Here is an 18328-nt window from a genome sequence, read left to right as displayed (position 1 = left end):
GCCCGGGAGAATGTGTTCACCTTGTAAGATGGCAGATAAATAAACCAAAAATGGCAACACATTACCAAACAGACCCAGAAAATCAATTTCCATTTGAAGAAGTGACAGTTTAATTTGCCTAATTGGTCAAGGTGTGGAAGAACTGTTGCTGAGCGAGTGACAGGAGCAAAGTGACTTCAGAACACACTCACTGTTGCCAGGGCTGTATTCATTAAGTGTTTTTTTTTTTTTTTTTGGGAAAGGAGCTTCATTGTGCTGTATTTCTTTTTCTTTTTTTAAAAGACCATTCTCTAACATCTAATTTATCATGGCATATGCTTGAAGATAATTACATTACACTTTCACTGATACAATCGCTTTCAAATGGCAGCTTAGAAGAAGTGCTGAACCATAGCAAGTATTTACAGCTCAGAGGCAGATGGCGAGGCCAGCGCTGGCATTTAATTTTCCTTTCTCTGAAAATATTCAGTCTCAGTTTGTCTGCCTTTCTGTCTGTGTGTTGGGGACCAACCTTGTTTTTTTTTTTTTTCCCAGACTGATGCTCTTGAGGAGACGAGAGAAGGGCGTAACCGGAGCCACCGGCCGATTCTGATTACAATGCTGAGCTTGGGAGAAAGTCAAGTTGTATCTAATGGTCTGGGGGCCAGTAGCAGGAAGCAGGGTTTTGGATCAGTGCTCTGAGGGGGGCTCACATTCTGCTCTGGGTCAGAATGACTGCAACCTGAACCAGCCTCGCGTCACCACCCGACCCAACCCCTGAGCTGATGAGCTCACTGCAGCACACACACATGCATACAGTCTCTCTCACGCACGCACAAACACACCCGCACGCACGCACGCACGCACGCACGCACGCACACACGAAGAAAAATGGTGCACTGGAAGGGAGAGGGAACGGCCAGAAAGCCCCAGAGACCGAGAGAGACAAAAGGTGATCAATCATTCCACCTCCCCTACACAGAGCACCAGTAATGAAGTCAGTGGGACCACTAGTGGCGCTTTAGGAGACATAATAAACAAGCAGTGGCTCCAAAGTGAGACCGCTGTTGCCAACAATTGTCCCATTATGTAAAATAAACTCAATTTATCGTTACCTGAAATGAAAAAAAAAAACAAAGAAGCACCAAACAGATGTTATGTATCCCGAAATGACACTAAGACACAGGAAAATATGTCTCTGACTATTTTCCTGTTTTTGATGGGCAACATCCAAATGTCAGACTTTTTTTTTTTTTTCCATTTGTTTCATAATTTCCCTTTTGTCCTTTTGTGCTTCAGTCTGTAATTTTCCAAGAAAGCTTCAAATCCATCATGGGTACAATGAAGCTATAAACATGTGGAACACATACTGAGTCATTTCTGAACTTAAAAAAAAAAGTTTTCATCAATGTTTACACGGGTACTTGTTTATTCTTCTTGACTAAGATGTTCATGTTAACGAAGAGTAAGCTCAGGAGACTGCGCAGTGGCCAGCTCTCTCCCTTGTAATAGTACAAAATTCCCAGTTCGAGTCGTGTTTTCACCATTCACTCTTGTTTTCACCCACAGTCCGAAAATATGTGTTTGAGGTTAAATAATGACTCTAAATTTCTGGCTGGTGTAAATGTGACTGTGTAAGTGTCTCTTTATGTTGGCCTTCCTTAACTCTATACTGGATAAAGCGCTTTAGAAGATGGATGGATTGGAGAAGGAGAATCGACCGAACAGAAAAGGCTTTTATGTAGGAATCTCATCTTTTAATCAGGTCAACTTTTGATTGTTTACTCACCCTTGTCCTCATTTTAAGTCACCAGTGCAGTGAAAAAAGTGAGGAATATAGTAATATACTTTTGAAACGTCACTAGCTTCGGTAATTTGTCTTTAATCACACTACCTCGAATGCATTTTCAGCGTGCCTTGATTAAACCTACATGTTTTTTTTTCCGTATCTGTATCAGCATCTCAAGTAAAAATGTGAGCCACTTCAGCTCAAATGAGATGCATGAAATATGTAGGCATCGCCTTGCCTGCACTCAAAATGTGACACACTGTGTGAGTAGATTGCATATGTCAAGAACTAGAAAAAAAAACAACAACAATTTATTAAGACAGAGTTTCCAGACATGAGATGCCAGAAATGAATCAAACCATGACATTTTCTCTCAAAATCTATCAACGTGTTTAAGGGGTTTTCCAACAGTAATATGCGTCCCCATGTGTGGGATTTTTAAGAAGTGTGTGCTCAAATGAGCGAATCAGAAATCAAACCCTATATCGTGTCATCGGGGGTTTAGCCAATCACAATCAAGGGGTAGGCCCTCTCTTTGACCTTCCCAAAATTAGGCAGCTCTGCTCTGGCACATGGCACCACTACTTCCTCCTCTTCCCAAGATGGGCATGTGTGGGCGGAGCCAGTCCAGCTCACACAGACACAGCAGATTCTGAATGTAGCTCCTATGATCCAATATTCAAATGGCTGAAAATCAAGGAAAAGCTGGATTTGGCAATAAACTTTGAATACAATATTTTCAAACCGACAAGACCCTTGTGAAATTGTGAAAAGCTGTATAATATGACCCCTTAAATCTTTCTTCATTATCAACTACAGTATGCAGTACATCAATGAGCTTGAACGACGTTCTCTTACGTGCGTAAGCAGTGGTTTAGTCATTTACAGAGAATGCCTTCCCAGAATAGATGGTTATAAAACCTGTTCTTGAACACTGTCAGGGAACAAAACACATCTAAATATTCCAAAGTGTCTGCTGTGAAAACAGAGGAGGAGGCGCTGGTTTATAATTGGTGCATTGAGGCACATGAGCTGAAGGAAGAATCAATGGATATATTAGTGGGAGTCAAGTGATGCAGACGGGAGGAGGGGTTCAAGCTGAAGTGGAAATGGCTATAATTAATCCTATTTTCATCATGACAGAAAAATGATTACTTCTCACTTGTGGGACTCTTCAGGTCTCAAGCCTGTATGCACATACAACTGTACCTGAAGCCTGCAGGCAGAGCAGCTCACACAAACAACTTAGACAATCTGATGCACAGCTTTTTTACATCAAGATTGTCTAATGCACAGCTTGATATAAAGAAGCTGTTAAGTGTTTTTATCTAGATATGCATTTGACACCGTGAACTTGTTTTCTTTGCACTAAGAGTCACTCAGACAGTTCACTGTTTGAGTTGTTACTGGCTTTCTCCAACGAGGATAGTAACAAAAACAGAGTCATGGCAAGTAATGATGTGATTGTGGTTCATCCCTAGGAAGGTGTATTTTACTTAGGTTAAACACTCCTGCTCCAGTGGGGTGATGCTCTGTTTAGACAACATTTTCAAGTGAAAATGGCAACCTTCTGATGCGCTAGGACTGTATGTTTGCACAATGGCGATGTTGGGAGTCTGTGAAAACAAAACTGTGAGAGTTTTCACATTTCTTTTGCACTTTTTTTACTTTTGCTTTCTCCTCATCAGTAATAACTTAAACCGCACTGAATAAGAAAAGAACAAAACTAACGTTGTTACAAACAAATCTGTTTGCCTTGTCTATTTTATTAGTGCTGATTTAATTTTTTTATGGACAACAGAACATTCACTGTGTCCTCAATAAAGTGATGATAAAATTATCATTATCATATAGTTTTACTCTTAGAATTGACCATAGATGCTTCCAAAAAAAATGCATTTTTATGATGAGGTGTTTTAGTCTTAGAATATTATATATAAATAATTTTTTTTTTTTTTTTTAAATATGTGACTCTGTCCCAGCTATATTGCAGATGATGTTGTGAGTGTCCTTAAGTTCAAGCAAGCTGGTAAAAAAACAAGAATGAGTTTTGAACTACACCATGGCAGTAAAATCTGTCATTGAATGAACCCTGCTCACTGCCTTTAACTCACGCTAATAAAATGGCACACTGCACTGCAGTCACAGTGCTTTGTTTTCCAAAAAGTGCCGGATGACAGTCGGCCCTGCTTCACCACAAGGACAATGACCATTTATGCAGTTTTTCCAATTTCTGACACTGACTGCCTGGACTGGGCACTTCATAAAGTTCTGATAGGGTAAGACACAGAAGTACCATACTGTGTATGTTGAGTAGGACATAAAGGCTGCTGCCAGGGTTTTTCTTCGATTGTGTGCTAATCAATAAGACACGCTTTCTCTCCTTTATGAAAATCAGGCTTTGCCTTCCAAAAAAATTCCTTTACAATGATTGAAAGAATTCCTAAGAAGGGAACACTAGTTCCAATCGTCACAACGTATGTTTTAGTTCTTTTCTATCTATATGTAACAATGCGTCAGTTTCACTGCAGAATCATTTCATGCTGATTGTACCCACTGTCCTAGAGAAACTCTAATTATCTGCACCTCCACTTTAGGATTTACTGTAGTATAATAAAACATGTTCATAGCCCTACCTTTATATTTATTCACCTTCACCTCCACATCGTCACCATCCAAGACCCTCGTTTCTCATGTGAGCATGTATTTCAGCTGACAGGACGCAGCCCTGCACGGCTCTGCACTTCTGAAGCAGCCCAACCCCATAATGTCAGAGCTGCTTTCAGCGCTGATGATGGGAAACCTCTAATGAAAAATCACCTGTTAGGACAGCCCTTCAATTTTTAATGTAGAGTAACTCTGCCTCTCCCTGCCTTTGAATCTTCCCCGTGACACCTCAGTAATTTAGTTTATAATATTTTATGGGGACATAGTTTAATGGACTTGTTAATTTAAAAACCTTATATTATTTGACATCTTGGCATTTTCTTGAACTAAGGAAGAAAGCTGATTACATACAGACAGATTAATTAAAGGGTGTAATCACTTGGTACATAGTAACTTTAACAGCTACCACCTCTGCTAAGCTATTTTCATACATTTAATGCATATATAATTAACGGCAAAAATATGTCAGTCATCGTCAAGGGCTTGGTTATATTTAAAGTGGAAAAAGTGTTTAATGCGTATAAAAGAATCTGCCTGTTTCAACGCGGGTGCAATTGCAACTCATGTAACTCTAACATCCATTAGCAGTCTGCACATTGCTGTTCGTAACTGGGCAAAGGTCAAGCCGATCAATAGACTAATAGCTGGATAACGTCAACACTACTTGGAAATTCAGTATTCAACTTGTGTGTCATTTGATGTGCACTCACAAGGGAAACGAGAGAAGGCTGCAGCAGCAAATCACAGACATACCAAAAACTGAAGCAATGTGTGCTAGAACGAGACTGCCCTGATGTCTCTGCTTGGCAATAACAAAGACTCACTCTGTGCTGTTTCATTTAATATTAACGACTGTATGCCAGCCATGCCGGTCTAAGTAATGGAACCTGCTGAAGTCGGCTCTTTTTTTAAAATTTACAATGGAGTTTCATTAAAGCCGACCAGCTGACTTAGAAAATATTTTATTTACAGCAACGACTTCGGATGTGAGTAATTCAATTACCTCAGCGCAATAAATAAACACTTCTATCTGTATCAGTAATTTTTGCACTCTTCTCAGAGGAAGAAGTCCCTTTTACACAATATTGTTTTTTTCATTTCATCAAAATGAGTCTCGACAGAAATCTGATGAAAACCAGCATCCCCTTATATCAGCGTTTTCAATGCCATAATCCAAGTAACCCCAGCAAGAACCCACGCCCACTTCTCCCTCAAGGGGAAATTGAAAACCTGGAACAGATTTAATAAACCGCATCATATTTTCAACAATGTTTTGAAAATGCCATCCCGATTGTAAAGTTACGACACCTCATGAGAAAGTAAATGATGAAGCTGTGTCAGGAACATCCGTGCCACGCTGAGTTCTGAGGCGTTAAACGACCACACATGCAATACGGTCAATTAAAGTTATATGAAGAGAAAACTCGCTGAACTGATGAATCTTTGAATCTATCAACTATTTCAAAAAAGTATCTCTCATCATATATTTTCAGTGTAACTTACTTCTACGAAGTTCTCGGTGCCGCACTCCAAACCCCTGAAGCTACACTCCAGCAGCATTTCCTCCATGCGGTGTTGAGTGCGGCTGTAAAACTCATCCAGGCTGAAGCGAGAGCCCGGCGGGCGGTCTGGCTCCGGAGCCAGTGGAAATCCCGGCGCGTTGCCCTCCTCGAAGCCCAGTAAGGGGCCCATGAAAATCAGGTCACTGTAGCTCATCTGAGACTTCCGGATAAAGTTGTAGTTGCAGATGGTGACAGCCGGAAAGGTCATGTTGTTGGCCACCCTCTCATCCAGCATGGTGATGTAATCATACTGCAGGTAGTAAATAACTCTGTCAGCTACCTGGTACAAGAAGGCAGACAGGGCCAAGGTGAAAACCACTGCCCACAAACCCTGCCGGACTCCGAACTTCTTGTCCTCCACAAAGACGTGATTGGCTCCATGAAGCGAGCAACCGCTGAAGAAAGTGGCCAGGTCGTCCACCTCGCCCACCTCGCCCTCCTCGTCATTGCAATCATCTGCCTGACTGTCTCCATCCAGGTATTCCTGTGAGTCCCCGTCACCATAACTCTTCCTGACACGTTTGTAGTGGTCGTCAAAGCCGTCTTTACCATATCCCCTACCGTGCTCATCATCAGCAGAGAAAGAGATGGTACACATGATCCGGACAGGCATTTTGGCAGGAATGAAATAATAATGTGTTTGTAAAAAAAAACAAAAAACAGTCCAAAGTCTTAATGCAATGAAATATTTAACAGAAGCGAGTTAAAACTATGAGAGCAAACCCATCAGTTGAAGAAATCCTGGAAATCAGCAAAACAGCGGGAAACAAGCTGAAAAGTGCTAATCTATCTAAAACCTAAGCTGCCAAACAAAATACAGAGCCAAACGAATGTTAACGTCCAAAGCAAAAGTCCAAAACAAGTTCTGAAGCCAAGAGCACAGCCTGCAAAAGCAAACCGCACGCTGTCATTCACGTTCACTCTGAGACGCCTTGCCCGGGTTTGTCCTTGTGTCTTGGGGGCAGATCCATCCCGTGGAGCAATTTTGCAAGAGAGAAGAAGAAGATGAGAAGGAGTAGGAGTGGGGGAAGAGGGGAAAGAAGGTGAGGCTACGAAGAGATTAGGACATAGAATACTCCCGCAGGGCCACGCTACAGGTCACCGTGCCGAGGCCGAGTTTCACCATTTACAGGAAAAACACCCAACAATGTTTGACGCAGTGAAAGAGAAAGGAAATGTAAGCTTCGGCACTGATGTACAAAAGCAAAGAAAGCACTAAATGGCCTCGGTAATTTTTGCTGATTTCACTGTTTGGACTGACCTCCCTCCTCCTCCCACACTAAAAAAGGAAAAAAGGAAAAGAATTGAAACGATTTCAGCCGAGTTGTGTAATCAAATGCAAATAATACCTTGGTGTTACTGAAATGACAAGAGCTGAGCAGAGGGGAATATACAATTCAAGCCTATATGTTGCTTTCCCGATGAATTATAAACCAAAGAGATACTGAAAAGACCACGAGGAACAAAGCCAAGATGTACCAATGAAAGCGCCTCGGAGATAATAAGCAGGAAATAATGGCAATACCCAAGTAAAGCAATCATGAAATTCTATCAAAATTCCTGCTTGCTTATTGTTTTTCCACTGTAATGGATCATTTTTACCAGCAGCTCTCCCTGAAAAATGCAAACTTTCATTGCTACAAGCAGCTTTGTGGAAAACCAATTAAGTGAAAGCAAATATGTATAGGTAGTGGAAGAGGGGAAAAAAGGCATCATCTTAAAAGGAGCCTCTCATTATTGAATATGGAGATAAACGCAGGTTCCCAGAGGTGGTATTGGTTGTGATATGAAAAGGAAATGCATGAGACTGATCCCTCCGTATTGATCTCCATCCTCCATTAGAAAGCTCAGATTCATTTTCAGAAACACGGTGGTGCCAGAAAATGAAACGTTATACTGTGTTTAGCGGGATGACAGCAATCTTTACAATAAAATCCCGCAGCTAATGATACCACAGGATTCCTCTGAGGATCAGCCGCATTAAACCTGGAAAGCCAATGGAAATCACATTACCCAAGCCAATCTATTGTGTTAAGCTTTTAAAACCATAACAACCTACCAGTGTGTTTTCATCAGGGAGGAAACAGTGATATCCAGTGAGAGGGTGAGAAAAGTATCAGACTTGGTCAATATGTGTTTAGCTGCAGCCGTAAAGACTGTCTGTCAGAGGGAGAGAGAACTGCTGGTGATAAGACAGAAAACTAAAGAGTTGTGACTTGGAGCTCTATCTTGGAGCTCACTGTAACAACGGACCCTGATGGCCCGTGGTTCCTGAATATGCATTACAAGATCACCAGATAGCCTCCGGCATCCAGGCTGACCTAACAAGAAGGTCACGGAGCTCCCTCGGCCTCAGTATCGAGGTCTTCAGAGAGCTACTATCGCATGAATATTCACACACGCGAGCATACTGGATTTGGCAGTGAAAGTTGTGAAATGTGTCTGGTAAAAACTGAGCCGGTGCAGTAACCCACAGGGGAAAAGAAAACAAAAAAAGCAAATTAAATGAATGTTGTTTGTACTGAAAACTCTTAATTACAATGTCAGGGCACATATTTTGATGCACACAAGGTTGCGATAGATGTGCTTGTTTTGGCTTCTCAAAGGGAATAAATCCAAAATCAGACACTCCATTTCCCCGCTTATTTATTATTATTTTTTCTTTCATGCCCGTCCACCCCTTGTCTGCTGCTATTTGGCTTGCGGATCATCGCTCTCCTCCACCAGGCATGTTGATATCCACTAGGGGGCAACCACCACACATCTAATTCAGGAGCTTCTCCTCTGGCTGTAATTGCCATGACAAAGCATCACAACATTGATAGGCAACGTTTTGAAGAGTGACACATCCAGCTGTGAAAACAAAAGGGTTTTTAATTTGTCTTTTGCAGCTATTTTACATAAACACTTTCCCATGGGCCAAGATTGAATCCCACAGTTTTCTCCTTGTTTTTTAGATGCCTGACTTTAACAGTATCCTACGGTGAGCAACACGTTTCCCTGACGCAGCCGATTCACTCCTTGAACTGTAGAACTGATGAATTGAAGGGAAAAGGCTGCATACGCAATATAATTTAAACAATGAAAGAGCTATTGATTTTTCGATTCATGTAGGATACCTGCAGGCTTTTAAATCAACAGCAAATTGCCCAGACCCCTTTAAACCACAGATGTGACGTAACTCCCATAAAATTATCCTGAATGGATGAATCAGTGAGAGAAAAAAAATTTCAAAACAGGGAGCCCTGCTGGCCTGAAGGCTCAAACCGCTGACCAGTAAGCCGACTGGGGATATAATATCCCCACATCTCTGCTTACCATCTCGAGGAGAAACTTTCCAACTAAAAATAAAAACTACACAACTCAAAAGAATAAATACCCTCCTGAGGATTTTAGCTTTCTCTGTAACATTTTTGTTTGTTTTTCTACGGATGAACCCCCCCCCCCGAACACGTAGAGAAAACGGGGGATACAAAAACAAAACATATAATGAATATTCTTTAGCATTTTTTCCATCGGGTCAAAAGGTGGCAGTGTTGTGACGGGAGTGTCCTCGGTCACAGCTAGAGTAACTACCCCAGGGGCCAGGATTTCAACAAGGCCATGCATTTCGCTATGGTCAGAGTGAGAACGCAGGGCAGATGAGAGGAGAGGTTTAACGCTCCCTTTCAAGTCCCTCTCACCAGCTCCGCTTACAGCTAGGATCGACCTGGCGTTGCCATGGATACATCGCGGCTGTCAGCAGGAGAGGATGCACAAAGCTCATTACTCAGAACATGCATACAGTCTCTCTCACACACACACACACACACACACACACACACACACACACACACACACACACACACACACACACACACACACACGCGCACACACGCGCACACACGCGCACACACGCGCACACACGCGCACACACGCACACACACGCACACACACACGCACACACACACGCACACACACACACACACACGTGATTAATGTGATTTTACAAAAGAAATAAAAAAAATAATCATCAAATAAAGATATCACAATTAAAATAAAGAGAGGAACATTATGGCTTTGTTACTACTTGCTCGGAGGCAACACTCAGTCATGGCTAAAATACTTATTTGTTAGTTATTGTGTGATTCAGTGGGTTTGGCCTGTGCAATGGGAAACGAGACCAAAAACCAACGAATAAACAAGAATACGAGCCGGTCCGTTCGCAGAAGATGCGGTGGCAGAGTGAGCCGGAGGCCAAAGGCAACGACGCTGTTCCCCAAACCACGATGTTCTGTTCTCACCTTTCATTGGCCCAAAGTGTTGTACACACACGCAACAATATGGAGAGAACGATGACGATCGAGTTTCGCTTTAACTGAGTTGTTGTGGGGGAGCAACACATTTCTCATTTAAAGCAGTGCAGAGGTGACACACAACTTCATGATCCGTCCCTCAATGATGTTGATAATAAGAAATCCCACTCGGATATAAGTAGACAGGGGCCTGCCTCAAAAATAGAGGAAAATATAGTGGAGTCATGCATTTAGTGAGGAAGGTTATGACACACATTCATCTCAGGAGACCAACTCAGGCGTGTGGCTGTGACATTTCTGTCTGAAAAGTTCTAAAACTGATTACAAAATAAAACAGAGAAAGGAAAAGAAAACCCCCGACAGTATTTGAGCACTATATTGTGTTTTGATTTGCTCTGTCATTCAGCGAAATGTAATCATTTATTTTACACTGTGATGAGTGACAAGTTCAAGAAAGACTTGTCGAGTTATATTTTTCATTAAATGCGTAAATGTGAGCCAGCCACAGCTCATTTGTGTAAACGGTGTCAATTTCTTTCACCTTGTTTCCATATAAATCATCAGACTGCAGTTCGCAGCAAGTAAAAAAAACACCCAAATATTCCAGGTCGCTTTATCTTGGCTATGTTGCATGTCTTTTGCATAAAGGTTAGTGGCACAAAGGTAATTTCCTTTTCAAGGTTTCAGCTATTCAATACAGTGAAAGGAAAAATAAATAAAACAGCTGTGAGAATGACATCCTTCGACTTTCCTGGACATTGAAAATGTGAAAAAACAAAAAACCCCAGCAACACCAGAGCATCTGACCACTTGATCTGACCTTGTGGATTCAGGGTCAATATACAGTACATTCACTGATGGCTTCACACTCATCCGTTCCTCCATAAACTTTATTCATATGAATAATTACTTTAAACAGAACAACAGATTCTCCTGAACACAGTATTTTACATGTCAAAACACCTCAAAATCCGCAACCAGTGAAACAAATGAAAAACACAAAGTGGACAGAATTGTACTTGAAACAGATTTTGTAGGTGTGTGAATTTGTGTAAACAAACAAAATTAATTAAAAGAACAAGTGTGTGGAATCAAAACATCTGCTTTTGCCTCTGTTCTTTAACAAATAACAAGTTATGAATTGTACTCAAGTGAAAAGAAAAAAAATACTGCTCTATAATGTTTTGGGTTTTTTTTTAAGCATCCTGAGCCTTTTTTGGCACACACAAACATTTCACCTATTGTTGGCCACTATTAAATTTGAGAAACTTCTGCAGATTCAGCATAGATAAACGTTACCATCAGCTGCTTTGATACTTCGATTGCACCTTTAATTTGTCATCCGAGGATGTTAAAGAGGGAACCAGGTAAGCTTAAGGAAAATAAATAACATAAAGTACAGATATTCATGTTTAAATGGAAGAGAAAAGTCGTGCAAAAACCTTGACACTCACGTTATAAGAGAAAGAAAGTCAAAATACTTTCTGTCTTTGTTACGGTAATGGCGTACTCACCACATCTGCACATCCTCCTCATTGTTGTTAACCACTCTTGGTTCTGAAGCCCAGATTCCCCGTGTAGTTATAACCCCGCTCTCTATCAGTAGAACCCACCTCTCTATTCATACACTTACACATGTGCTACATGTTGGCATTCAGCAGATATTTTGGACTTTTCTGTAAACAGGCCACAGGTTGTAGCTCTGCGGCGTCCTAATCTGGATAAAGCAGGTAAATAGGATTTTATGGATTTAAGCAGAAATAGTTGTCTTAAACCACTGGCAAGTTGTGTTATATTGAGCTAATTTGTCAAGAATTATTATTTTTTTCCGATAGATATGCTCCAATAAAGAAAAGGTTGTAGGAAGTCAGCTTTACTGACAATACTCCTAAATTATCTGAACCAGGAGTAATTTTTTTTTAAGGTGCAATATGACTGAAAAGTTCTCTCGCAAACATGTTATGAACTTGGCGGTCAAGTTAATCAGTTAATCTCAGGATGCATTCGCAAGGCTTGGAAAACTCTGCTCTTCAACTTGATTTCAGGCCGTTTCTTCTCAGTGTCTTTTCTCAACCTTCTGGTGTTTCATTTGTGACTCTCAGATTTTGAGTCAAAGGTTTGCAGTACCTCTGCCTGGGGGCGGATGATGGGCTCTTTGGAGTGGCTCATCCCCACTGGATACCGAGCTCTCACCTGTGGCTCACAGCTGTTGAATGCAACTAGGGCAACAATTTAGGCAACAATTTAGGCAAGCTGGCAAATTCACATGAGGTTACCCGACAGGTCCAGAATCCTCTATCTGAGGGAGGGCTTGCGTACTTTTTGCTTCTCTAGTCTAGACTGAATTTAATGCATTTTGCACGAGAAATCTTGATGGTTCAATAGAGAGGAAGCTAGTTTCAGCTGTGCAAGAGAGAAAGCAGAAAGCAAGACGAGGCCCATCTGACACTACGGTCATTTTACTGCAGCTGTTTCTTGGTCTCGCCACTTGAAGCAAATGGCTCCCATCAGACAGTGTGGTTGGCATCCCACAGCTTTTATTCACTTCAACATAACTCATTGCACAAGTCATCACCATTCAGGGTAACATAAGGAATATGTGATTTGAAAAATCAATGTGGGGCATTTACTGTTTGCAACACAAGCTGTTCAAACGGATCACGTTAAGGCTAGGATGGTTGTATGTGATAACTGAAACAGATGCAAAGTGAGGATGATGTGGGAGTGTTGCATAGACCAATCAATGTTATGGTACTTTTTAATGCTCACTCTCTGTAAGGACATATTATTGTACTCAATTATTATTATGACTATTATTATACTCAGCGTATGTACGGCAAAATTTTATATCAACACCAAAATCAACACATTTTATCACAGTATCTTCTCTATGTCTCTATTTCACCTTCGAGCTTGACGTTCTGGTTATTATTGCCCTTCAAGTATTCACAATCACACACACTTCAATATGTTTTGAGCCAAAAGAGCAGAAGAAAGAAAAAATAGAGGTTTTCTGCTCAGTCGATAGTGGCCATTCTTCAGAGGGACATCATTGCGATGCAGACCAATGCAGACCAAAGACACGAGCAAATATTTGTTCATACAAGAGCGAGCAACAGGAGATGGCAAGTATGCTGCATCTCGGTGTTGATATTTATCACATGCTTGACATTCACACAACGTCCTGGTGGCTATCTAATGATGATATGCAGCTGGCAGCAGTCAGGCCGTCAAGTGCTTTGAGTGTTAAATAAAAACCCAAAGATGGGACAGAAATGGACATAGATACAGAGAAATGTTGTTAAGGTCAGTGCAATTAGTGCAGCATTGGAGTAGCAGATAGATGCCAGATGGGATTTCAGACAGCTGGAATCAATGGAGACATCATATGTCTGCTTTTGAAATCAATGGGATTCACTAAAACGTTGGCATGTTCAGATCAGCGCTGGGAGCACGAGACGATTTTTCTCTCTCGCTCGGATTGACATGTCAAATGTGAACACAGCAGGGTCAGAGGGCAATAATAGCTACTCTTTGATTGGCTCTCTTCCCTGCTGCATTACACAGCGGTAGCAGCTCCTCGCTGAATGTGATTATCACTCAGACTAACCCATTACCTCTGCGGTGAGGTCCTCTTTGTCTCCTATCTTCTTTTTTCACCTATTCAGGGTCAGTCTTTACTCCCTCGGTGTCCGTTTGAGTCACACTGACTTTATTTTGCACAGTTTCTCTCCGCTCTTTATCTACCTCCTGTGCTCTGTGTTGCATTACTGCTAAGATTAGTACCAGAGAGGCAGCAGGCTGCCTTTTAACACAAGAGCCAATAGGGACACAGTTATCAGGCCGAATGATTTAAATATGTCACTTGGTGGCATTTTCATAAAGCCAATTCATCAGGGCAAGTCCAGAGTCACACAGCTTGGGGATCCCAATACTAATATCAGTGATTACAAAATCTGCTTTCAGGACCTTCATCTGCATTGCATCATACATACTAATAACTTCTCAGCTTGCTCCCTTGATATGCATACATTTACTGAGCCTACTCTAAACCTTTAAATAGACAATAAGGTAGTTTTTTGTGTGTGCAAGTTTTAACAGTCATCTGGCGAATACGTATATTAGAAATACATGAACATGTCGCGGCTTTCTTTTCAATGTTGGGGGTGTTCTCCCTGTCTCAGACATAACATTATTTTGTCTCGCACACCATTATTTCTGTCTGACACCAATGCAAATATCTCACTGAAGTTATGTGACTGTCATGGCATTTTGCTCTATTTTTCCAGATATATACTTTTTCTTTTTTCTTTTTTTAAGTATCTCATAAGGCTGTGGTAAAGTATCTAAAGAATTAGAAACTCAGAAACTTTAGTGTCACAGAATCATTTCCACCATAGTTGCTGACCAAATGTCATTAATTTTGCATTGCTCTAAAAAGGGACTTGTGTTGCTCAAAACTCAGCATGGATTGTAACTCAACTCTCATTGGAGCGTCTCACACACACGGCAGGCGCAGCGTGATTTTTTTTCTTCAAAATTTAAATTTGACGTTCCGTCGCAACTTTCCAGGAACAATTTTCTGGAAACAAATGAATTATGGAAACCTACAGGCACAAACTTGACAGTTTTGTTTCACAGTGTCTCCATCTGAACAAAATCAGTGTTATACCACAGGATACGTGCATGTTTAATCACAGCTGTAGGAGAAAACAACAACAGGCTGCTGCATTGGTCTCCTAGAGTAAATAAATTAAACATATTTACAGCAATTTGGCACAGTTTCATCATCTAAATGTTGCACAGAAAGGCTACTCTGAGCATAAAAAGTGATGTAGTTATGCTGGCCGTCTGATGGGAATATGCACGCCTGCTACAGTTTACATGACTGTCATGATGCCAGGTGTAGTCGACACCAGATGGTTATCTTGCTGTGACTGTGGTCGTGAAATTATAGTCTATTTCACACTGACAAGGCTTATTCAGAGGTTACAAGAGGTGATGGGAGTGGGATAAAAAGTTTGGGAACTTCCTCATTCAATCTGTGGCTACCTGGTGGGGAAACTAGTGTTACTAGCACCTGTCTGACTTGTGTGAAGATGACAACATCGACATAAAACAAACAGCAGGGGTAGAAGATTCGCACTCTTCTCCCACTTTCTTTGCCAAAAGTGATTATTAATCTGCTGAAGCATCTAGTGATGGCATAATTCTTTTATATGGATAATTACGCTGCAGGTGGTGCAGGTTAGTATTCTTTGTCAACTGTCATGAAAAATGAAGTAAAACAGATGCGATGGTATTCTTTAGAAAAAGAAAAAAATGCAAAATCTATTCAGCGTCAAAAACCTTTTTTCGGGGGGGGGTATATTACCAATGCTGACACAAAATAGATAAAAACAGCTGTTAAAATGATCATATCAAAGCCTCACCAACTCTTTGCCGTGCTCAGCCTAATCACTTATGAGCTGGAAAACAACATCACTCCTTTACTGAGGCCAGAGGGCGAACGGGGCGGGACAGAGATAATGTGAGAGACATCAGTGTTGTGTACCAACACATAAACATCACAAACGTGTGCGTCCATGAGGTGAAGGCACTCAGCGCCAGCCACTGTTTTTCTCTCCTTTGTCACTTTGCCTGTCAGCACTCGGCATGTAATTCTGTCCCCAAGTGTCTCTCAATCATTACAATAACAACAGATGGAGCCTGATGACAACTGTGAAGTCACGTGCAATTAAAGAAGTTATGTTCTTCATTATCAAACAGCTTTGACTGTTGCTGAAAGTCTCCAACCGGTTATTTTTGATGTTCTCCAGCGGGGTTAAAGTGGATGCGATCGCATTGGCAGGTGGCTGAATACAACAGGCTGTCACTGTGGTGAAATTAAGAGGATTGAAGATGGTTAGTGATACACACAATATTGTTGTAAATATGTTGTTGTAGTTTGTGACCCACTTGATTAAATGTCAATAAATATATTGATACATTTTTGTCCAATTACTCCAAAGAACAAGTCTTTAATTTTGGGGAATTATTATCATTATTATTATTGCATATTATTATTATTATTGCACATTATTATTATTATACCCTGACACATTCATAGATTAAATGCTGTTCCATACAAAAGCTATACGGGAACAAGTACAATTTGATCTTGTGTTTAATGATTAGTCAATCAATCAATCCAATCGATACAGAGTACCTTTCAGACATTAAAATACTGCTCAAATTACTTAACAACAAAAGTAAAATATTGCTGATACAAACACACTGAAACTTAAAGTATTGCCACAGATCTCCTGCTAATGCTTACATTAATTTCAAAGGCATGTATCAGACATTACAGAAGCAATGGACACACACGCTCGATCAATTGTAAAACTGAGCATCTTCGCACAGTAAGGTTACATAAATTCCTTTGAGTCACTTTGACGGATCATACACAAGTAACGTACATGTGACAGATACTCTATGAAAGCCATAAAAGTCATAGGTCCCTTCCGTACACGGGCATTTTCTCCTTCGTAACTTGATGGACTGTCAGCTGAGGCTGGGTTCACCTGTCTTGTCGTGTCCAGATACACATGGATGTCAGAGTGCAGGCACCTTGTGCACCTCCTGCTCCCATGTCAGTATTCAGCAGTGGCACCTCTGGGAAATCCCCGGGAGAACAAGGGCATGGGGAAAGTAGAGTCTCCAAGACAAGCAAGGAGGAGAAAGGGTGGGCGAGGAATGAAGAAACGGCAGTAAAAAGTCTTTGGGGAGTGCAAACGGTGCGAGCAAGCCTGAGCTTAGATCTATTTGTCATGTCAGATAATATGACAAGCGCTCTAAGGAGAAGGAGGTTATAACTGGATTATTGAGAGTACCTCGATTTATTTGCAAGACAAAGGGAGCCAACAGTCACAGGGGCCTGACACACTCATCACTATTTAAAACAAGATTGGATTTAGTTCATTTGCTAACGGGATTATGCTGCATCTTCGCGTAAAACTAAGAATTTGTCAGGGACCTGAATTGTTTGGCTAATTGCGGGAGTCTCAGCAATGGTTGTTGATCTCTCAAACTCTGCTAAGCTGTTGTTAGGCAACCACAGGCTGTGAGATCTTGCTCACCCATCCATCCATCCATCCATCCATCCATCCATCCATCCATCCATCCATCCATCCATCCATCCATCCATCAGCGAGAATGTCCTGTAAGTTTATAAGGAGGTAAATCGTGTCCTTCTGTTTGACAGATAAATATAAATTCAAGGTTATATGACCAACATTGCAAAAAAAACAACAACAACAAAAAACCCCTTGAAAGAATATGTTCTGAAATGACTTACAAATCCCAATACAAAAAGTCCCAGGGATGGGTTGTTTCCTCAGTGACTTTGTTCAATCGTCAAGGTATTTGTCATTAAGAGAGAAATGAGTCACGGCGCTATTGTGTGCACGTCCTTCACTTTTCAAATGGAGCTGATGTCGTATCCTCAGTGTGTTGGTGTTCCGGTGCCATGTCCAAATGAGGATCAAAGATTTCTTTTATGAAGTTTTGGAGAATGTCCTAAGAATTAATGTGATGTTTAATACCTTACATTTACCTTCTCAGCCTCTAATGACTTGTAGATGGTGAAAAGATTAGAGAGCCATCAACCAGTGAAGATTAGGATCCAGACAGGCCCTGACAGGGGTTCACTATATGAGATTTAGCATTTCCTCATACCAAGTAAGGGCCCCGCTGCTGATTAGAAGGCGGCAAAATCAATACGCCCTCCTCGTTCCCATGCTCAGCTGGAGCACAAGGCACTAAAAGAGGGTCAATGATTTAGCGCATCTCTCTCTCTGACGGAAATTAATAAACATGAGAGTGCAGGCTTGTATGGCGTTTACATCAGAGCGGTGAGAATGATGGGGAAAGTTAATTCAGCCAGCTTAGATAGCGAGCGCCCAGAGATTGAAGGTCACTTCTACTCTGTTATTGCTGCGTAATCCGTCTTTCTTTTTTTTTTTTTTTAGTTTTGTTCTTTTGGCGTCTCACTC

The 18328-nt window shown here is 41.2% G+C and overlaps 1 protein-coding gene across 2 annotated transcripts in view; it reads right to left on the bottom strand.

Annotated features, from left to right (window-relative positions):
- asic1b (acid-sensing (proton-gated) ion channel 1b) overlaps positions 1–18328 on the bottom strand; it is a 173065-nt gene that overhangs the window by 46002 nt on the left and 108735 nt on the right. Inside the window, exon 1 of one of the 2 annotated variants that reach the window (XM_080462610.1) lies at positions 5939–6978. The exons of the other annotated variant lie outside the window; for it this stretch is intronic. Within the exon in view, the coding sequence (XP_080318736.1) occupies positions 5939–6610 (672 nt within the window). The 5' untranslated portion in view covers positions 6611–6978. Of the gene's footprint in view, positions 1–5938; positions 6979–18328 lie in introns of those variants that run through there. 2 annotated transcript variants of the gene reach the window in all.

Source organism: Lipophrys pholis (genome assembly GCF_963383615.2).
Source record: "Lipophrys pholis genome assembly, chromosome: 4".
Lineage (NCBI taxonomy): Eukaryota > Metazoa > Chordata > Actinopteri > Blenniiformes > Blenniidae > Lipophrys > Lipophrys pholis.
Note: the sequence above shows the minus strand (reverse complement) of the source record. Positions and strands in the feature narration are given on the sequence as shown.